The sequence below is a fragment of the Erpetoichthys calabaricus genome, chromosome 3, assembly GCF_900747795.2.
Source record: "Erpetoichthys calabaricus chromosome 3, fErpCal1.3, whole genome shotgun sequence".
NCBI lineage: Eukaryota > Metazoa > Chordata > Cladistia > Polypteriformes > Polypteridae > Erpetoichthys > Erpetoichthys calabaricus.
In genome coordinates, this window is record NC_041396.2 from 301,663,594 (window position 1) to 301,682,156 (window position 18,563).

General features: G+C 46.7%; 1 protein-coding gene across 4 annotated transcripts in view; it reads left to right on the forward strand.

The window, feature by feature from the left end:
- Positions 1 to 18,563, forward strand: part of LOC114649582 (inactive dipeptidyl peptidase 10) — a 101,402-nt gene that overhangs the window by 40,871 nt on the left and 41,968 nt on the right. For all 4 annotated transcript variants that reach the window (XR_007934488.1, XM_051925049.1, XM_051925050.1 and 1 more), the window contains exons 6-12: positions 5,200 to 5,252; positions 5,340 to 5,421; positions 5,549 to 5,669; positions 5,806 to 5,960; positions 6,061 to 6,158; positions 11,578 to 11,701; positions 13,893 to 13,931. Coding sequence is in view for 3 of the 4 variants with exons in the window: in XM_051925049.1 (XP_051781009.1) it covers positions 5,200 to 5,252; positions 5,340 to 5,421; positions 5,549 to 5,669; positions 5,806 to 5,960; positions 6,061 to 6,158; positions 11,578 to 11,701; positions 13,893 to 13,931 (672 nt within the window). In the remaining variant the exon portion in view is untranslated. The remainder of the gene's footprint in view (positions 1 to 5,199; positions 5,253 to 5,339; positions 5,422 to 5,548; positions 5,670 to 5,805; positions 5,961 to 6,060; positions 6,159 to 11,577; positions 11,702 to 13,892; positions 13,932 to 18,563) is intronic.

Genomic DNA, 18,563 nt, shown 5'->3' on the forward strand with positions numbered 1-18,563 from the left:
AGCTCTCATTTACATAAACACACCCCTAAAGCCTTCATTTGTGTGACCCCACCCATTGAAGTCCTACTTCTTATATATTTTCAAGGCAAGCTCTCATTTGTATAAACACACCCCTAAAGCTTTTTTTCATGTGACCCCGCCCATCAAAGTCCATTTGTGTTAACCTGGCTTCTCTAACCCTACGACGGGTGCACCGGGCATTTTAGAAACCGTCTTTCTGTGGAGTCGTTAAAGTACATATTAAACACACGCAGTGTGTGTGAAATGGGCAGGAGGGAGCACTGTGTTTTTTTTTAACCTCACCCATCCAGCTTATCCTCAGTGGTACTTTACCCTCCCTTTAACATTCCCTCGGCATCTGCAGTAATAAATAAGAGCGAAGCAGAAGGCGCAGTACGAGTGCCACTTAATCGAGTAGAATAATAAAAAAAAAGAAAACTCTCTGAGCTCAGCAGAATTTGGGATATTAAAAATGTTCAGGGGAGTCTGGGAAAAGAGACTGGGGTATGGGTGTGTGTACATGTGTGTGTGTGTTTAAGTGTGTGTGTGCGTGTGTGGGTGTGTGTGTGGGTTTGAGTTTGTGTGTGTGAGTTTAAGTGTGCACGCGTGTGTGTGTGTGTGTGTGTTTGCATGTGTGAGTTTAAGTGTGCGTGCGTGTGTGTGTGCATTTATGTGTGTGTGTGGGTGTGAGTATGCATGTGTGTACATGTGTGTGTGTGTGTGTGTGTTTGCATGTGTGTGTGCATGTGTGGGTGTGAGTTTGTGTGTGTGAGTTTAAGTGTGCACGTGTGTGTGTGTGTGCATTTAAGTGTGTGTGTGTGTGTGTGTGTGTGTGTGTGTGTGTGTGTGTGTGTGTGTGTGGCCCTACTGAACACGCTCCTCTTTTCACGCTCATCTTCACGCTTTTGAGCTTTCTGCTGATTCAGATTTCTCTTTTCTGTTTCTGGGCAGTAAGAATATGATTAATGTTTGTGGGGTGGGGTGGGGGGGATCATTGAAGAAAAAGGGGGAGTGGGATACGGAGGTGGGCAGAAGAGTAGGAGATTTATGTTGGTGAGCAGGAGCTGAGTCTAAGATGGGGGGGTGTTTATGACGGTGACAAGAAGCTGCAGTTAGTGATGAAGGCTGGCACCACGCTGGTAAACTCAAGACCCGTTGAAAGGGATTCCGTGTGTATTTGGGGGTCAAGTCAGTAAGAGAGGGTCTGTCTATGGACCATAACAAAGTGGTCAAAGAGGAAGAAAACCAAAGGGGGACACAAAGTGAGAGCCACAATGAGACACCAGTCTGAGGAACCCTAAAGGACCAAGAGGGCCACTGAAATACACGAGCTACCCAGACACACGGAGGAACACCGAGAGACCCCAGTGAGCATCCTAACACTGTACGACAGAAGAAGACATTGTGTGGGACTCTAAGGGACACTGAGAGACCTCCTGGTAGACACCACAACACAGAGAGACTCAATAAGAACCCAAGAGCCTATATCAGGGATTGGGGGATTCTGTGGGATAAGCTGAGACACATTAGGAGACCCCAGGTGATTCCCCCATGAAACGTCAAGAGCAAAGGAGACACAAAGAGGAACGCGACGAGACAATAAGTGACACTGACACGCGTGGTGTTTGAGGCAGTGAGACACCAGTAGAGACATTGGCTTTATGTTAGTGAGGGGACCTGACCAGGCGGTGGGCCTTGGCTTAAACAAGTTTGGGAACCCCTGCACTAGGAGACCCTAGGAGGTCCCTTGAGATGACACAATTGACTAACACCAAGGGACAATGAGTGACACTAATGCACACAAGACACCAAGAGGGTCCATGAGACAGTACGCTACCCCATGGGAACCCAGAGGACTGTATGAGAGGAAGACGAAGGCATATTGTGGGACACGCAGTGTGACACAGCAGGACACCGACGGAGACACTGAGGCAATGAATTAGAAACCCAGAGATGAGGAAAACAAAAAAGAAATATGGAGGGGCTTTCCTTTGGTGTCTCATTGTGTCTCTCCAGGGCACAGAAAGAGAGAGAGTGAGAGACACAAGGAGACCCCCTGACCAGCCGTAAAGGACAACGAGAGACAGTATGATATCGAGACCCATGGAGGGACACTAAGATGGTGGCTCTTCTACTTTTTTTTTTTTTTTTTCTCGTGACCCAAGTTTGCCTTGTTTGTGTCTTCATGACCCACAGTCACTGCAATCGTCATTCTGGAGGGGGGTCCCCCTTGGAGAATCACTGCCCATCGCCGTTCACCCCCCCTTAGAGAACAGTCACCAATCGCCATAGTCCCCCTTTTGGAGAATCGCCGGCAATCATCATCCAGGGGTGGGGTGGCACTAACAGAGCAGTGACGTTTGCTTAAGCTGCCCACGGCGACCCACCAAAAGTCATTCCTCACGTCGTTCGTGACCCCCATCCATTCGGTACTACTGTGATTCACCACTCGGCCCCCATAGTGTAAGAAACACTGCGCTAGGAGTCCCTAATGAGAGTGCATAAGATGGAGTGACAGAAGAAGACACACTGTGGGACTGTAAGGGGCACTGAGGGGCATTCTGGCAGACACCATGACATACCAAGATCCCAGAGGGAAATGCTGGGCCACCAAGACAGTTAGTGACAAGCAGTGAGACTTGCTGGGAGACCCTCAGAGAACGAGAGGGTATAAGAGTCGAGAGGAAGAGGCCGAGAGACATCTTCAGATATTCTGATTGGACTGCAAGACACCTTCAGGGATGCCAAAGGAAAATATTAGGAAACACACAGAATGATTGTGAGAGACCCCTGTGCCCAGAGACAGGAGTGAGACAGGCTGGCACCCTGTGACACTCTGAGGGGGGCTGAGAGACATGGAGTGAAGCTGAGATTCATGAAGGGGGCACCCCCTGATGAGAGACAAGAAAAGGCTGAGGCCCTAAGTGACAGTGGGGTGACCCTGCTGAGGGACATGGTGAAGACTTGAGATGTGGTGGTTCACCAAGTGGGCTGGAGACCCTAAGAGATGCTGAATGCTCTGAGGGCCTCTCGGTGGAACAAGAAGACCTGCTGGAGTCATCTGGGAGAGGGCAGAAGGCACTAAGAGGGGACATCTTAGAGAGACACAAACATTTAGGTGCGCCACCTGCTGTTCATTTTATGTGAAACATCCCATTGATTTCCGTTCTAAATAGAAGCCATTTTAGAAATCTGTCCTGTCCACCTGGTAATTCAGAACCATTTTTAAATTTCATCACCGAGATATGAGAGTATATGTTAATTCAAATAACAGAATAATAAAACCATCCATCCATCCATCCATTTTCCAACCCGCTGAATCCGAACACAGGGTCACGGGGGTCTGCTGGAGCCAATCCCAGCCAACACAGGGCACAAGGCAGGAACCAATCCCGGGCAGGGTGCCAACCCACCGCAGGACACGAGAACATCAGTGGTTTCCTAAGTTATAGAGTTTCATAGATGAGGAAGGGAGTTGCCACTAGGGGGCGCCATGCAGTGCAGTTTTCACAATAGCTTTTGAGATAGCGCTTGGTTGTCATATGTTACATATTGTCCAAAAACATTCAGAATAATTAAAAATAAATAAGTAAAATTAAAAAAAAAATGAAATAAATATACTGCGGTGGGCTGGCGCCCTACCCAGGGTTTGTTTCCTGCCTTGCGCCCTGTGTTGGCTGGGATTGGCTCCAGCAGACCCCCGTGACAATGTAGTTAGGATATAGCGGGTTGGATAATGGATGGATGGATGAAATAAAAATAATTAAAACAATAAAGCCAGCAATGTGAAAAAGTCACAGTAATATTTCAAAATACTGAGTCAAGTTGCATCTTCAGAGGGCCCCCAAACACCAGCAAAGAGATGGAATGAGGGCATCAGCAGTTCCTGAAGAGGGAGATGTGGTATGGAATTTCACAGCTGAGGAAGAGAGTTTCCACTAGAGGGCGCCATACAGTGGAGTTTTTGATAGAGTCAATTTCATCCATCCATCCATTTTCCAACCCGCTATATCCTAACTACAGGGTCACGGGGGTCTTCTGGAGCCAATCCCAGCCAACACAGGGCACAAGGCAGGAAACAATCCCCCAGGGTGCACACACACACACACACACACATATACCAAGCACACACCAGGGACAATTTAGGATCGCCAATGCACCTAACCTGCAGAATACAGTTAAATAGACTCACCGGCCACTTTATTAGGTTCACTTTACTAGTAGCGGGTTGGACCCCCTTTTGCCTACAGAGCTGCTGTAATTCTTCATGGCATCGATTCAACAAGGTGCTGGAAACATTTCTCAGGGATTTTGGTCCATATTGACATGATAGTGTCACGCAGATTTGGCTAAGGATTTGCCAGCTGCACACCCATGATGTGAATCTCCTGCTCTACTGGATTGAGATCTGGTGACTGTGGGGGCCATTTGAGTCCAGTGAAGTCCAGTGAGTCCAGTTGAGTCTCATTGTCATGTTCAAGAAACCAGTTTGAGATGATCTGAGCTTTCTGACATGGCGCGTTATCCTGCTGGAAGGAGCCATCAGAAGATCATAAAGGGATGGACACGGTCAGCAACAATACTCAGGTAGGCTGTGGCATTTAAATGATGCTCAGTTGGTACTAAGGGGCCCAAAGTGGGCCAAGAAAATATCAATTAACACCATCACACCACCACTGCCAACCTGAACTGTTGCTACAAGGCAGGATGGATCCCTGCTTTCATGTCATTGACCCCAACATCTGAATGCCACAGCAGAAATCGAGACTCAGCAGGCCACGCCACGTTTTTCCAATCTTCTGTTGTCCAGCCATGCCACCACGTCTCTTCAGTCACCTTTCTTCCCCATTCTGATGCCCAGTTTGAATTTTAGCAGGTGGTTGAAGTTGCTGCCATGTGATTGGCTGATCAGATATTTGCATTAACAAGCAGTTGAGCAGGTGTACCTAATAAAGTGGCCACTGAGTGGATAATGAGAACAATTTGGAAAATAAAGCCAGCAATGTGAAAAGACCCCAATAATATTTCAAAATGCTGACTCATGTTGTATCTTCAGAGGTTCTTCAATGGGTCACAAGCTGGATAAAAATGGGATCATCAAAGCATTTCAGGTGGTGCCAACACGCCCAAGATGTCTGTGCCCGTGTGAATGCCCACGTGTGTCTCAGCCCCCTGCTGTACGTTGTTTTCTCTCTGCAGGTCCACACCCGCTCCTTCTTGGCTTCCTATGCTATCTACAATGTGGCTACCAGGTAAGTCTGGTACATGTCAGTAGGCACAGTTTGGCGCAGAAGGCAACCGTATTTTGCAGAGTTCATAGTTGGTGTGTCCTTTCCCAGGGAGATCATGGAGATCAAACCCCCTGAAGCGAAGACGTCTGTCCTTCAGTTTGCAGCATGGGGACCACTGGGCAACCAGCTGGTGAGTTTATATAGTGCCTTTCATATTTTTATTCAGAACAGCATGCCCAGTGTGCCCAGACTGGCATGGCTGCTGGTCTAAGTGCCCTGTAGACTCCTTGACCTTCCCTCCTTTGTCTTTTCCATAGGTGTACATTTTTGAAAGCAACATTTATTACCAGCAGGACACGTCGAGCAGCGCGCTGCGCCTCACCTCCACCGGCCGGGATGGCATCGTCCTCAATGGCATCTCAGACTGGCTCTATGAAGGTACTCCACACCCTTAGGCACCCTAGAAGATACAGAGCGGCTTGGGCGTGCAGGGTCGAGGGTTTCAGATTTGTGCCACGTTCTCGGTCAAACAGGGGGGTGATTACCAGAGCCATTTCCCGGTTTCTTGTTTCAGAGGAGGTCCTTCAGACGTACATCGCACACTGGTGGTCCAGTGATGGGGCTCGCCTGGCGTATCTCATGATCAACAACACTGCCACGCCCATCATGGAGATCCCTCAGTTCTTGGGGGGCGTCTACCCCGTCAGCACCCACTACCCCTACCCCAAGGTGATTCCTCGAGAGAGGCGCCGGTGTGTGGGACTTGGCCCCTGGCACACTTCACAGGTGTGCCCCCCCCCATCTTTCATTCTGTTTTTTTTTTTTTCAGGCTGGCCAGCCGCTGCCCTCCGTCAAACTGTTTGTCGTGAACCTCTATGGCCCGGCACACACCCTGGAGCTGATCTCACCGGATGACTTCAGAAACAGGTGGGATGCGTGGGGGTGGTGGTGGTGTAACGAGAAAATACAGAGCCAGAAAAAGGTTTGGGGATCCACCCCAGGCCAGGTCAGGTTGGGGAGCATGCACTGGTACCAAACAGCTCAGGGTCCCAGTTGCCAACCCCCCAGCCAGACACATGGTCCGCTTCCACCATCCGGAAATGACCCTCTACCTGGTGTTATGTGGGCATCCCCTTGGCCTGGTTCAGCCACTTGGGTCACCAACAATAAGCCGGATCACCCTCGGGTACCATACCAGACGCCCCCTCACAATGCAGGTCATGTGCCTCATTTGGGACCCCATGAGCAACACAAAGTCACACCAGTGGTACCCAAGGATTCTCTGAAGAGACACACGTGAAGGAGTCCAGTCTTCATCTCAGGTCACTGGATAGCGTCCATGTCTCACAAACAGGGAGCACCAGGACTCTAAAGACTTGGACCTTCGTAGATGTCAGGAGCCCCACACACCCCTTTAAAGTGACCTCCTGACCCCCCATGCTCTCCCAATCCATCTACTGACTTAATAGGAAGAGTCACCAGAGTCATGAGTGTCACTGATGAGGTAAGTAAACCTCTCAACGAGGTCAACACTCTCTCTGCAGACAGACACACTGCTGATGGCCATGCCCAAGAGGTCACTAAAGACCTGATGTTGGTTTTTATCAGGACCCTCGTAAGCCCAGACTCTCAGACTCCTCGCTCAGTCTCTCGAGTGTCCCGATCAGAGCCTCCATTGACTCTGTGAAGATCACAGTACCGTCAGTAAAGTCAAGATCACTGAATCTCTCTTCACCATCAGATGCCCCCCAGCCGCTGGACCCCAACACCCAGTCCATACAAGCAGTGAACAGAGTAGGAGCAAAAACAGACCCCTGGGACCCCAGAATCAACTGAGAGGTTCTGCCTCCACTCTGCACAGCACTCACAGTACCAGTGGACAGGCCGGCCAGGATATCCAACAACCTCAAGGGGATCCCATGAACCCTCAGGATGTCCCACAGGGCGGCTCGATCAACCAATAATCGTAGTTGCGCTCCAAGAGAACCCTTAGTGCCAGGATGAGGTTGATGGCCGACTTCTTAAATGGAAAACCAGACTGCTCCAGTTGCTGGCAGGTGAACAAGTGATCTCAGATCCTATTGAGGATCACCCTAGCGAGGACAGTACCTGTCAATGAGAGCAGTGTTGTCCCCCTGAAGTTGTTGCAATCCTCCCAGAAGGAGGTGTTTCATCTCGCAGAGCACCCTGGATATCATCGAGAGGAGTCACAGCACACGGCTCAATGGCAACTCTGGTCTGTACCAGGAACTGAGAGGGATGTCTGCGAGGGCTCTGAGGGCAGATAAGGAGGTTTTTGTTAGAAGAATCTGTGAGCAAGTGACACACCATTTGTTGTCTAGTGACCCACGTCCTGCTTACAGAGGAATCGAAGCATTACGCACATCTGAATCTGTTCCTCGGAGAGTCGCAGTCAGGGCAGCTGATGGAACGGTCCTTACGGATGACATTGCAGTTGTGACCCGCTAGGCTGACTACTTTGAGAAGTTGTTCAAAGCTGAACCTCCGGCTAGGACGTTGGATATCTCTGGTCCACGGTGCTTGAGGCTGATCCTCCAATTAGCTGTGAACCCCCCAGTCACACTGAGATTGCACAGGTGATGAACCAGTGGAGGGGAGGAAAGGCTGCAGGCATCTGTGGTATCCGGGGTGAACTTCTCCAGGCTGGTGGTAAGGCTGTCCTCCTGGCATTGCAAGCAATCTTTGCTTCCATTTGGGAGACTGGCATCATCCCAACTGACTGGAAAATGGGACTTGTCGTTCTTATCTGGAAAGGGAAGGGTTTGGGGCAACTTTGGGGGGGGGGGGGTAGCACTGCTCTTGGTGCCAGGTAAGGTCCTCATTAGGGTGGTCCTCAGTAGAATCCGTGATCAGTTGCTCACCTACCAGCGATCGATTTTACGCCTAAGAAGTTGACCATCGATCGAATCCTGGCACTGAGGGTTCTCATGGAGCGCAAACGAGAATATTGGCAGAGTTTCTTTGCACCCTTTGTCGATTTTCGTAAAGCGTTCGACTCAGTTGATCGAGACGCCCTGTGGGACATCCTGAGGGTTCGTGGGATGCCCTCGAGGTTGCTGTATATCATGGCCGGCCTGTCCACTGGTACTGTGAGTGCTGTGCAGAGTGGAGGTAGGATCTCTCAGTTGATTCTGGGGTCCGTCAGGGGTCTGTTTTTGCTCCTACTCTGTTCAATCCTTGTATGGACTGGGTGTTGGGCAGAGTCATGGGGTCCAGCGGCTGTGGGGCATCTGTTGGTGATGAGAGATTCACGGATCTTGACTTTGCTGACGATGCTGTGATCTTAGTGGAGTCAATGGAGGCTCTGATTGGGGCACTTGAGAGATTGAGAGAGGAGTCTGAGTGTCTGGGCTTGCGAGTGTCCCGATAAAAACCAACAGCCAGGCCTTTAATGACCTCTTGGGAACGGCCATCAGCAGTGTGTCTGTCTGCGGAGAGAATGTCGACCTCGTCGAGAGGTTTACTTACCTTGGCAGTGACATTCATGACTCTGGTGACTCTTCCTGTGAAGTCAGTAGACGGATTGGGAGAGCATGGGGGGTCATGAGCTCGCTGGAAAGGGGTGTTTGGTGCTCCTGATATCTATGCAAAAGGACGAAGGTCCAAGTCTTTAGAGTCCTGGTGCTCCCTGATTGTGAGACATGGACGCTATCCAGTAACCTGAGATGAAGACTGGACTCCTTTGCTACTGTGTCTCTCCGGAAAATCCTTGGGTACCATTGGTTTGACTTTGTGTTGCTCATGGAGTCCCGAATGAGGCACATGACCTGCATTGTGAGGGAGCGTCAGTTACGGCACTATGGCCATGTGGCGCATTAACCCGAGGGTGATCCAGCTCATAAGATCCTCATTGTTGAGGACCTGAGTGGCTGGACCAGTCGCCCACGTAACACCTGGCTGTGGCAGATAGAGGGTCATTTCCACAGGGTGGGACTGGACCGCGTGTCTGCCTGGGGGGTTGCCAACCGGGATCCCGAGTTGTTTCGTTGTGTAGAGGGTGTGGCAACGTGCTGTACCAGTGCATGCTCCCCAACTTGACTTGACTTGACCCTTCCCTTTCCAGATAAGGATAACAAGTCCCGTTTTCCAGATCATTTGGGTTGACGCCCATTTCCCAAATGGAATCAGATTGCATGCAATGCAAGGAGGACAGCCTTACCACCAGCCTGTCGAGGTTCACCCAGGATACCACAGATCCTTGCAGCCTTCCCTACCCTCAGCTGGTTCACAGCTAATTGGTGGATCAGCCTCAAGAACACAGGCAGATTAAATAGATCATTTTGGGTGGAGCATTTATCTAACAGAAAGTTGGGATGACGCCCATCTCCCGAATGAAAGCACAGATTGCTGGCAATGCCAGGAGGGCAGCCTGACCACCAGCCTGGAGAAGTTCACCCTGTACACTTGAAATAAGACGTGAGACAAATCGAGTAACCTCTCAGGACTGAGTCCAGTACGGGACTAAATGGGATACAGAGGGGAAGAGGACAGGCAGGAAGAGGCGTGTCGTTTGGGCTGCACCCAGAAGAGAGCTCAGGCCTGGGATTGGCTGGGAGGTCTGTGCCAGAACAGGAAGTGAGGTTAGGTGGACTTCCCTTCTGTGGATCTGTAGAGGAAGGAGAAATGGCGCTGGTGTGCCCAGTCGAGCCCTGGACTGGCATAACCACACATTCAGTCAAGCTCATTGACTGCCTCCCATACGCATGTGTGTGCCCACTGGGGATGTGCTCAGGGAAACATAATTTGGTTTAACATGTAGCCTTTAGGGGGCGCTCACATGTAGATCTTGAACCCCAAGAATGTCTTAAATAGAGAAATGAGGCCAAAATGGGAAAAATTAAAGCCAGTAAAAAAAAAGGGGGGGGGGGGGGAATCAACCAAAACCCAATTAAGCAAGAGTCCCACACTACCAGGTGGGATGACCGGCCCACTTGCCCACCTCAGACTGCAGTCCCTTGTTCATGCCCCACCATCAGGCCCCCTTCTTCTCTAACTCTAGCCTTCCTTCCTAATAGCAGCTAAACCAATGCAAGTCTGAGGCACCAAGAGGTGGTGGGAAGGGAAGACCCCAGCATGGGTGGACCAGACTTGGATTAGGGGAGGGGGAGGGCGATGGGCAGCCAAGATGTGGTCAACGGCATCTATGAGTGAAGAGGAAGCACACTCTGGTTATGGAGGTGACCAGCATGGAGAAAGACCACACTCATTAACAGAAAGTTCAGGACTGGAGGACCACCACATGGGAGGGTATTCTTGCAAGACCAAATGGGAGGCCTGGATCTTTGGAAGAAGCCTTGAGCATGAGATTAGCCTCTCACTTCCAAGCTCTGCCAGCGTGAGCCATTGGCGTGGCGTGGAGACGAGGGGCACTCTGTATGGGAGCAATGGATGTAAAGCTGCCTGGGCACAAGAAGGTCCAGCGGGCACCATGACCAAGGGCCGAGGTAGCCAATCACTTTTTGATTTTGTGCCCTTTGAAGCACTTTATAAAAGTGCTCACTATGAAAGGCGCTATATAACCTAAAGGTTGACTATGTGCCTTGTAGCAATGCTTGTACTAAAAGGCACAATATTCAAAACCAAGTAAAGTTTGATTGATTTTGTGTCCTGTGGAGCACTTTATAAAATCACTTACTGTGAAAGGCGCTATATAATATAAATTGTAAATGTGAACGTGGTGATAATGCCTCTAGTGATCACCATAGCAAGCAAAATCAAAAAGGTTTTAATTGAATAGCAATAAAAGGCACAATACTGCAAACCAAGTAAATGGGATGGATTTCATCAGCTTTATAAAAGTGCGCAGTATGAAAGGCGCTATATAATATACACTAAATTATGACTGTGTGCCATGTAATAATGTCTGCAGTAACAGCCAAAATATTCAAAACCAAATGAGGTTTGATTGATTTCTGCATCCAGTAAAGCAGTGAAGGATAATTACTTATATTTATTTTTTCTATTAATATTTATTTTTATATGCTGTATAATGCCAGCCACGGACATCTCATTTCTTTGTCACAGTGAAGGCCAAGCGAGTGCTGCTGTGACGGCCACAGACTCTGATGGTGAAATGACAGCTGGCTGCCTTTATATGTGGGCTGGTCTGAGGGGGCGGAGCCTCAGGCTGCCCTGTTCGGTCTTAACCCTTTAATAACCAACGAGTTGAAATCTCAAGTCTTTATTTTGGGTGTTCATTCTGTTCATTCCTAAGAGTTCAGCCTTCTCCAATATCCCAAATAAAGACCACCTGGAACTTTCAGGCATGACTGCGACAATGAAACGTAAAGGCCAATCGACTAATGGGCTACACTTCTCTTTTCAGGGAGTGCTACATCCCCATGGTTATGTGGATCAGCAGCACCCGCCTGGCAGTCCGCTGGTTAAACCGGGCACAGAACATGTCGGTCCTCACCATCTGTGAAGCCACCACTGGGGCCTGCGTGGAGGTGAGTGCGCTGGGTGTGTCACACAGGTGGTGAAGGTGACAGTAATGGACTTTATGGTAGTGTTTAATGTGAAAGGTGCTATATGACACATTAGCTGCTCTGATTCTTTAAAGCACCGCAGCACAGCTCTATATAAAATAACATTTGATTGATTGATCAGATTAATGGGGGGGCATTGTAAAGTGGTATTGCAGGGGGTACAGGTCTGGCTGTTATGACTTTCTCAGTTCTTGAAAACTTGAAAAATGGGGGCTTCTCCTCCAAGACATAGGCCTTTTATCAAGGGGAGCCTAACTCCAAAAAAAGTCAAGAAGCAGGCTTGTGGCCTACACGGGCCCACCAAATGGAGGATTTTATAATCAGCTCAAAGAACAGAAACGGTGAAACCATAAAACCCCTGGTCCACCATTTTTCCTTTATAAAACATTTAACAAAGCGACAACTAAAAACAAAAAAAAAAAAACGGCCACAATCGAGACATCTTAATCCTAAAATCGAGTTAAGATTCAAAATACTAGAAAATTACTCACATAAAAAAAGAAGAGAAACAAGAGTGGGGTCATTTCAGAATGTCCTGTAGGCATAACAGTCGTTCAGCAGCCTAGGGGGGCAGCTGTGGTGTCAGGGGGTCCCACCCCCTTAGGCTCAGCTTATATGCAAGAAGGAGCTTAACGTAAAAAACCAACAGCCAACATAATGCAAAAATACAAAATAATCAATAAACAAAACAATACTTGATATTAAATAAATGAGCAATTAAACTTCAATTCCAACATTTGACTCTAAAGACGACAAAATGAGGAAATAAAAAGGAAAAGTTACGGCAGGCCAGAGCCACCGTCATGTCTTCTGTGCTCATCCTGCTAGACCTCTCGCCGTAAACCATCACATTCTTCTTGTCACCAATGGCATCAATGGCACTGCCCTCAGGTGGTTTGAGTGGGATGGGTATGTATCACATGGGACAGCTGGTACAGATGGCATGGATGGTGAAGGTGACTGTCCTAGACTTTAGTGTGAAAGATGCAATGTAACGTTGGGCAGACCCTACCATATGTCCTGGAGATCTCAAGGGTGCATCAGGCAAGCATAGGGGGTCACCCAGGGACCCTCTCCTGTCCCTTCTGTAAACCACCTCAGTAGGTCCTCTCTTCAGATCACTGCATTGGCTCCCTTTGGCCTTCTATTATGTTCAAATCCGTGATGGTTGGCATCAGAGCCGTCAATGCATCAACACCATCTATCTATCTATCTATCTATCTATCTATCTATCTATCTATCTATCTATCTATCTATCTATCTATCTATCTATCTATCTATCTATTATATAGCACCTTTCATTTTTATCTATCTATCTATTTATTATATAGTGCCTTTCATTTTTATCTATCTATCTTACAACATTTGAGGTACAGTCGGTTCCATTTCTTTTTGTTTTTTCAGCTGAGCACAGGTAGGTGAAGTGATTGGCTCAGGGTCTGCCAGTCTTAGTTGTGGGATTTGAACCACCACACACACACACACATACTGAGACATTTTTAAACAAAAATGTATTCCTTAGGAATAAAGGATCAAGTATGGCTTCTCTGGTGAATAAATGATTGGCTTATAAATGTCACCCTTGAGTTTAGGATTTAGTTTTAAGTTTGTTGAAAGTTTGATTTGACTTTCCGGTTACGACTTTGTCGGTTCCTTTCACTAATGTTCATCCTGAGGTCCACATTTAAATTTCTCTGACTGCACGTTGGCTGGTATGCATTTCCCTGCTCTCTTTACGTGTATCCGAGGACACCTAGTGGACACTGAGGGGAAGTGCACTTACGACTGATCACTTCCTCATGCAAAGAGACCTGAGCACACTACTGGATCTCGCAGTTAAAGCAGAAGCCTAACGACTTTTAAGAAGTTTCTGGATGGGTCACTGAGACAGTTTAACAAGCGAGGAGTGAATGCACTGATTGGTCTCCTCTTGTTATGCTTTTTTGTGTTAAGGTGTGCTGAGAAAGCCGATAAACATGCAGTGTGTAATTTTCATAATCTACGATCTATTTAACTCATTTTTGAGATTTAAAGCAGTGCCATAAAACAGGTTAACAGAAATGGGGTCTGCAGCCTACCATCAGACTAACCAGCTGCTTTCTTTCTTTCTTTCTTTCTTTCTTTCTTTCTTTCTTTCTTTCTCTCTCCTCAGAAACACAAGACTGGCTCAGACACCTGGCTTATCAAACAGGTGAGTGCCTCCTTAGGTTTGGTGCTGTTCTCGTGTGAGCCTGAAGATGGCGCCACTTCAGATGTGTGGCCTTTGAGGAATCGCGCACTCTGGCAAGCCCATCTGTCAGTCTCTGTTTTGTTATAAAGGAGGTTTGAGTTCAATTTTGTCCGACTTTGCTGTTATGTTTTTCCTCCCCATTTTGAATATGATTTTGATTTTGGTACTAATAATCAAATAATAAGTTATTCAGTTATTTTTACGTTGTTTTTCAATCTCATTTTGTTCAGTATGGGGTGAAACAGTAACCCGTCAACTGGATGGGTGGGATCCTGGTAGAGTGCCAGCTGTACCATTCAGGCAGACTGGGTGTTCACTTAGGGTGGTAAATTCGGGGGGGGGGTCATTAATCAAACCATTACAGACATCAATCTGCATACACTCAGACCCAATACAACACTAAGGGGTCCAAAGCGGTTTGATGTCATATGCAGGTATTTGCACAGTAAGTTTGCCGAGGAGGGCTACTCCTCTCTTGTTATTTGACCCAATTTACGAATATCTGTGCACTTGAAGCACCACAGGAGAAGCCCTCGTGCTCCTTGCTGTAATATACAGGTATGTTTGTGATTGAAACATCAAGGCCACTCCTCAGTATTTGAATATTTGTAGACCGGAGCATTCAAAAGACTAGGGGCCTCATGTATAAATGTTGCGTACTCCTGTTTCCACGCTCACATCGCGATGTATAAAACCTAAACTTGGTGTAAAGCCACGCACATTTTCATGCCAGCTCATACCTTGGCGTAAGTTCTCCGCTCGGTTTTGCAGACTGGCGGCACCCAGCGTCAAAGCAGTGCTACTGTTCCTGTGTGGTTACCCTTTCTTTTTTAGATCCACATCCCTGACGTGGCTTTATAAATACACTGAAATTAACCGCATATTGTTTATTAGTTTAATGCATCTGATTGTAATTAACCTGAAATAATATAATGGTCCACAGAATGGCCAAACTATTCTAAATAGCATAACTGCTTTAGCGTTGTTACTCTCACTGCACCTTCTTCTTCTTCTTTCAGCTGCTACTGTTAGGTGTTACCACAGCAGATCATCTTTTTCCATATTACTGTCACTGCACCACTCGGAGTATTTATATCACTGTATCTGAGTGTGAATCACAGCTCTACAGCAGCTGATTGGAAGGAGAATTATCAGGATACAGCATCAAGCACACGCTGCCTCAGCCATGCTGTCTATTTGAACTGCTCTCATACGACAAACACTTCAGAGCCTTTCCTGTACGGACCTCGCGGTTTCATCCCAAGAACTCTAAACGCAGTCAATCAGTCCATCAAGTGCTCCTTGTAGAACTGTTAGTACTTACAAGTACAATCACCTCACTGTAAACTGGCACTACATTTATAATATTACACAACCTGAGCCACTTTATAAAGCGCGTATTTACATATGATGACGATATCATTTTTAAGATGAAATGCAGCAAAATATGTTGATTATATTATACAGATAAAACTTAAACTTCACTTAAATAATCTATATTGTGGTGCTACAGCGCTAGTGAGGAGCTGGCGCTCCATTCACGGTTTGTTCCTGCCTCACGTTGTATTCTTGCTGGTGCTGGCACAACACTGGAAGGATAGACGGATAGAATAATTAAACACGTACTACAAAGATATTTCAATGTTCCTTAAAAGTTTTGAAGAATCGGCGTTCTAAGTTTACAGATGGCTTCACGTCTATTACAGAGCTGATTGTGTGGCGATTGGGTATTTGGAGAAAGAAGTGTAAGGACAGGAATTGGAGGTTAGAACGTTTGAAAGAGACGGTACTTCTGTGATAAAGTATTTCATCAAAGGTCGCGGCACAGAGCAGCAAGCCTCTTGCGTGAGACATGAACAATCACTGCGCCACCGTGTTCCCATGTTTAATAACACGCTTTAACTCCTATCATCGTGAACAAGATATTATGTATACATCTCAGTATTTTAATTATTTAAAGAGCTGTGATATCACGAATGTAATGGATTCTGTGCCCTGTCAGAGGAAAAAAAAGCCCAGAAGTACGTAGTGATTCACACACACAGAGCACATAAAAGATCAAATACAATACAAAGCATTTAACATGCTACTTTAGTTACGATGGGATTCAGAAACTAGGAAATTAAACAATTTTAAGATGAAGTTTATGATCGTCTACTTTAATGACAAAATAAACTACGTGATTAAAGTGGAAATTTCGAGATTAAAGTTGACATTTCGTCCTTTTTTCCCCACTGTGTGCCTATTTTTTTTTCTCTGTACCCTAATAAGCTTTCATATGACACTCAGACGGTGGGCTACGACTCCCCTTTTCATGGCGACTTTGATATCTGACAACTTCTTTTTTAATTTCGGGCACTGTGCGACTTTGTGAACTTGAGCTTTCAAGTTTCTCCAACACGCTATGTCACTCGATCAACTTAAACTAACAAATAGTACGCTTTTCTTTGCCTCCACTTGGTATTTGCTGAAATTCTTCTATTTTCCCTCTTGCTTTTGCCATTGCCTTTATCACAGAACGCTGAGCTTAAGGGCTATTAATATTGATTTGCATATTCAAAGATGTGTAATTCTGGGAGGAGTTTGGGGAGTGGCAGCAGGTGCGTGCACGTGCGTTACTTTTCACGCTGACCGGGATTTATGTAGCGGAAGAACATGGAAGTTGGCGTTCGCACAGATTTAGGCATCTGGATTTTTTTGTGCGTACGAACATTTCCGCTTTTGTCCTTACGCCATGTTATAGTGTGAGTTCTACGCATGCCGTTATGCATGAGGCACACAGTGGGGAAAAAAGCACAAAATGTCAACTTTAATCTCTAAATTTCTTGCCTGAAGAAGGGGCCTGAGTTGCCTTAAAAGCTTGCATATTGTAATCTTTTTAGTTAGCCAATAAAAGGTGTCATTTTGCTTGGCTTTTCTCTACATTCATAATGGCTAACACAGTACAACACCCTAGTACGACACTTTAATCACGTAGTATATTTTGTCATTAAAGTAGAACATCATAAACTCCATCTTAAAATCTTTTAATTTGCTACTTTCTCAATCCCATTGTAGCTAAAGTAGCACCTTCCAGTGTCGCGTCAGCCTCAGCAAGAATACAACGTGAGGCAGGAACAATCCGTGAACGGAGTGCCAGCTCCTCGCTAGTGCTGTGGCACTGTGTCCTCACATGTTTAATTATTAACAATATAGATTATTTAAAGGAAGTTAAAGTTTTATCTATATAATGTAATAAACATATTTTGCTACATTTCATCTTAAAATGATATCGTCATCATATGTAAATACGCACTTTATAAAGTGGCTCAGGTTGTGCAATATTATAACTGTAGTGCAAGTTTACAGTGAGGTGATTGTACTTATAAGTACTAACAGTTCTACAAGGAGCACTTGATGGACTGATTGAGTGCGTTTAGAGTTCTTAGGATGAAACCACGAGGCTCTGAAGAGTTTGTCATATGAGAGCAGTTCAATAGACAGCATGGCTGAGGCAACGTGTGCTTGATGGGTAAGGGTAACCACGCAGGAACAGTAGCACTGCTTTGAAGCTGGGTGCCGCCAGTTTGCAAAACCAAGTGCAGAACTTGCATACGCCAGGGATTGAGCTACCATGAAAATGTGCGTGGCTTTACGCCAAGTTTAGGTTTTATACATCGCGATGTGAGCGTGGAAACGGGAGTACGCAACATTTTTGTGCATACGCACCGTTTATACATGAGGCCCCAGGCTAGGAAAACTCTTCGATGCGATGTTCAGAAAACATGGCCGTCAAAACTCCAACATTTACAGCCAGCCCTGAACGTCCCACCGGCCCCATTTCCACCCAAGCTTCCCATTAATAAAAGCCCCCCGCAGCAGAGACTCACAAGATTTTGTGGAACCGCAGCTAAGGAATTGGTAGGGGACCACACCGGGGGGTCACAAACTATGATTTCAACTTTTTCAAACTTTACTGTTATGTTTTCTCGTACTCATTCTCTGTCAAACTCTGTCGGGTTTCTATAGCTGTATAGAACTATAACATGACCACTTACTGACACAGGGTGGCGCTGTCTCATTGGTAGAGCTGTAGTGTCCATTTGGAGACATAGGTACAATAGGTGGGGTGTCCTTTAACGCACATTTCTGCATATGACATGCGGTGACATGACCACTTATTGGCACAGGAGGGCGCTTTTCCTTTATATAGCTGTATATTATAAACTGCTCAAAAAAATGAAAGGACCATGAGAGTACAAGTTAATGAAACCTCTGGGCCATTGATCTGGTCAGTTAAGTAGCAGAGGGGCTTGTTCATCAGTTTTAGCTGATTTGGTGCTCTAGAGGGGCCACAATGAGACGACCCCCAAAACAGGAATGGATGGTTTAACAGGTGGAGGGAGGACACTGACATTTTTTCCTCCTCATCTCATTTTGCATTTGGCTACGGTCAGTGTCACTACTGGTAGCATGAGGCCACACCTGGACCCTACAGAGCTGGCACAGGTAGTCCAACTTCTCCAGGATGGCACATCAATACGTGCCTCCCATTTCCAGAAGGTTTGCTGTGTCTCCCAGCACAGTCTCAAGGGTATGGAGGAGATTCCAGGA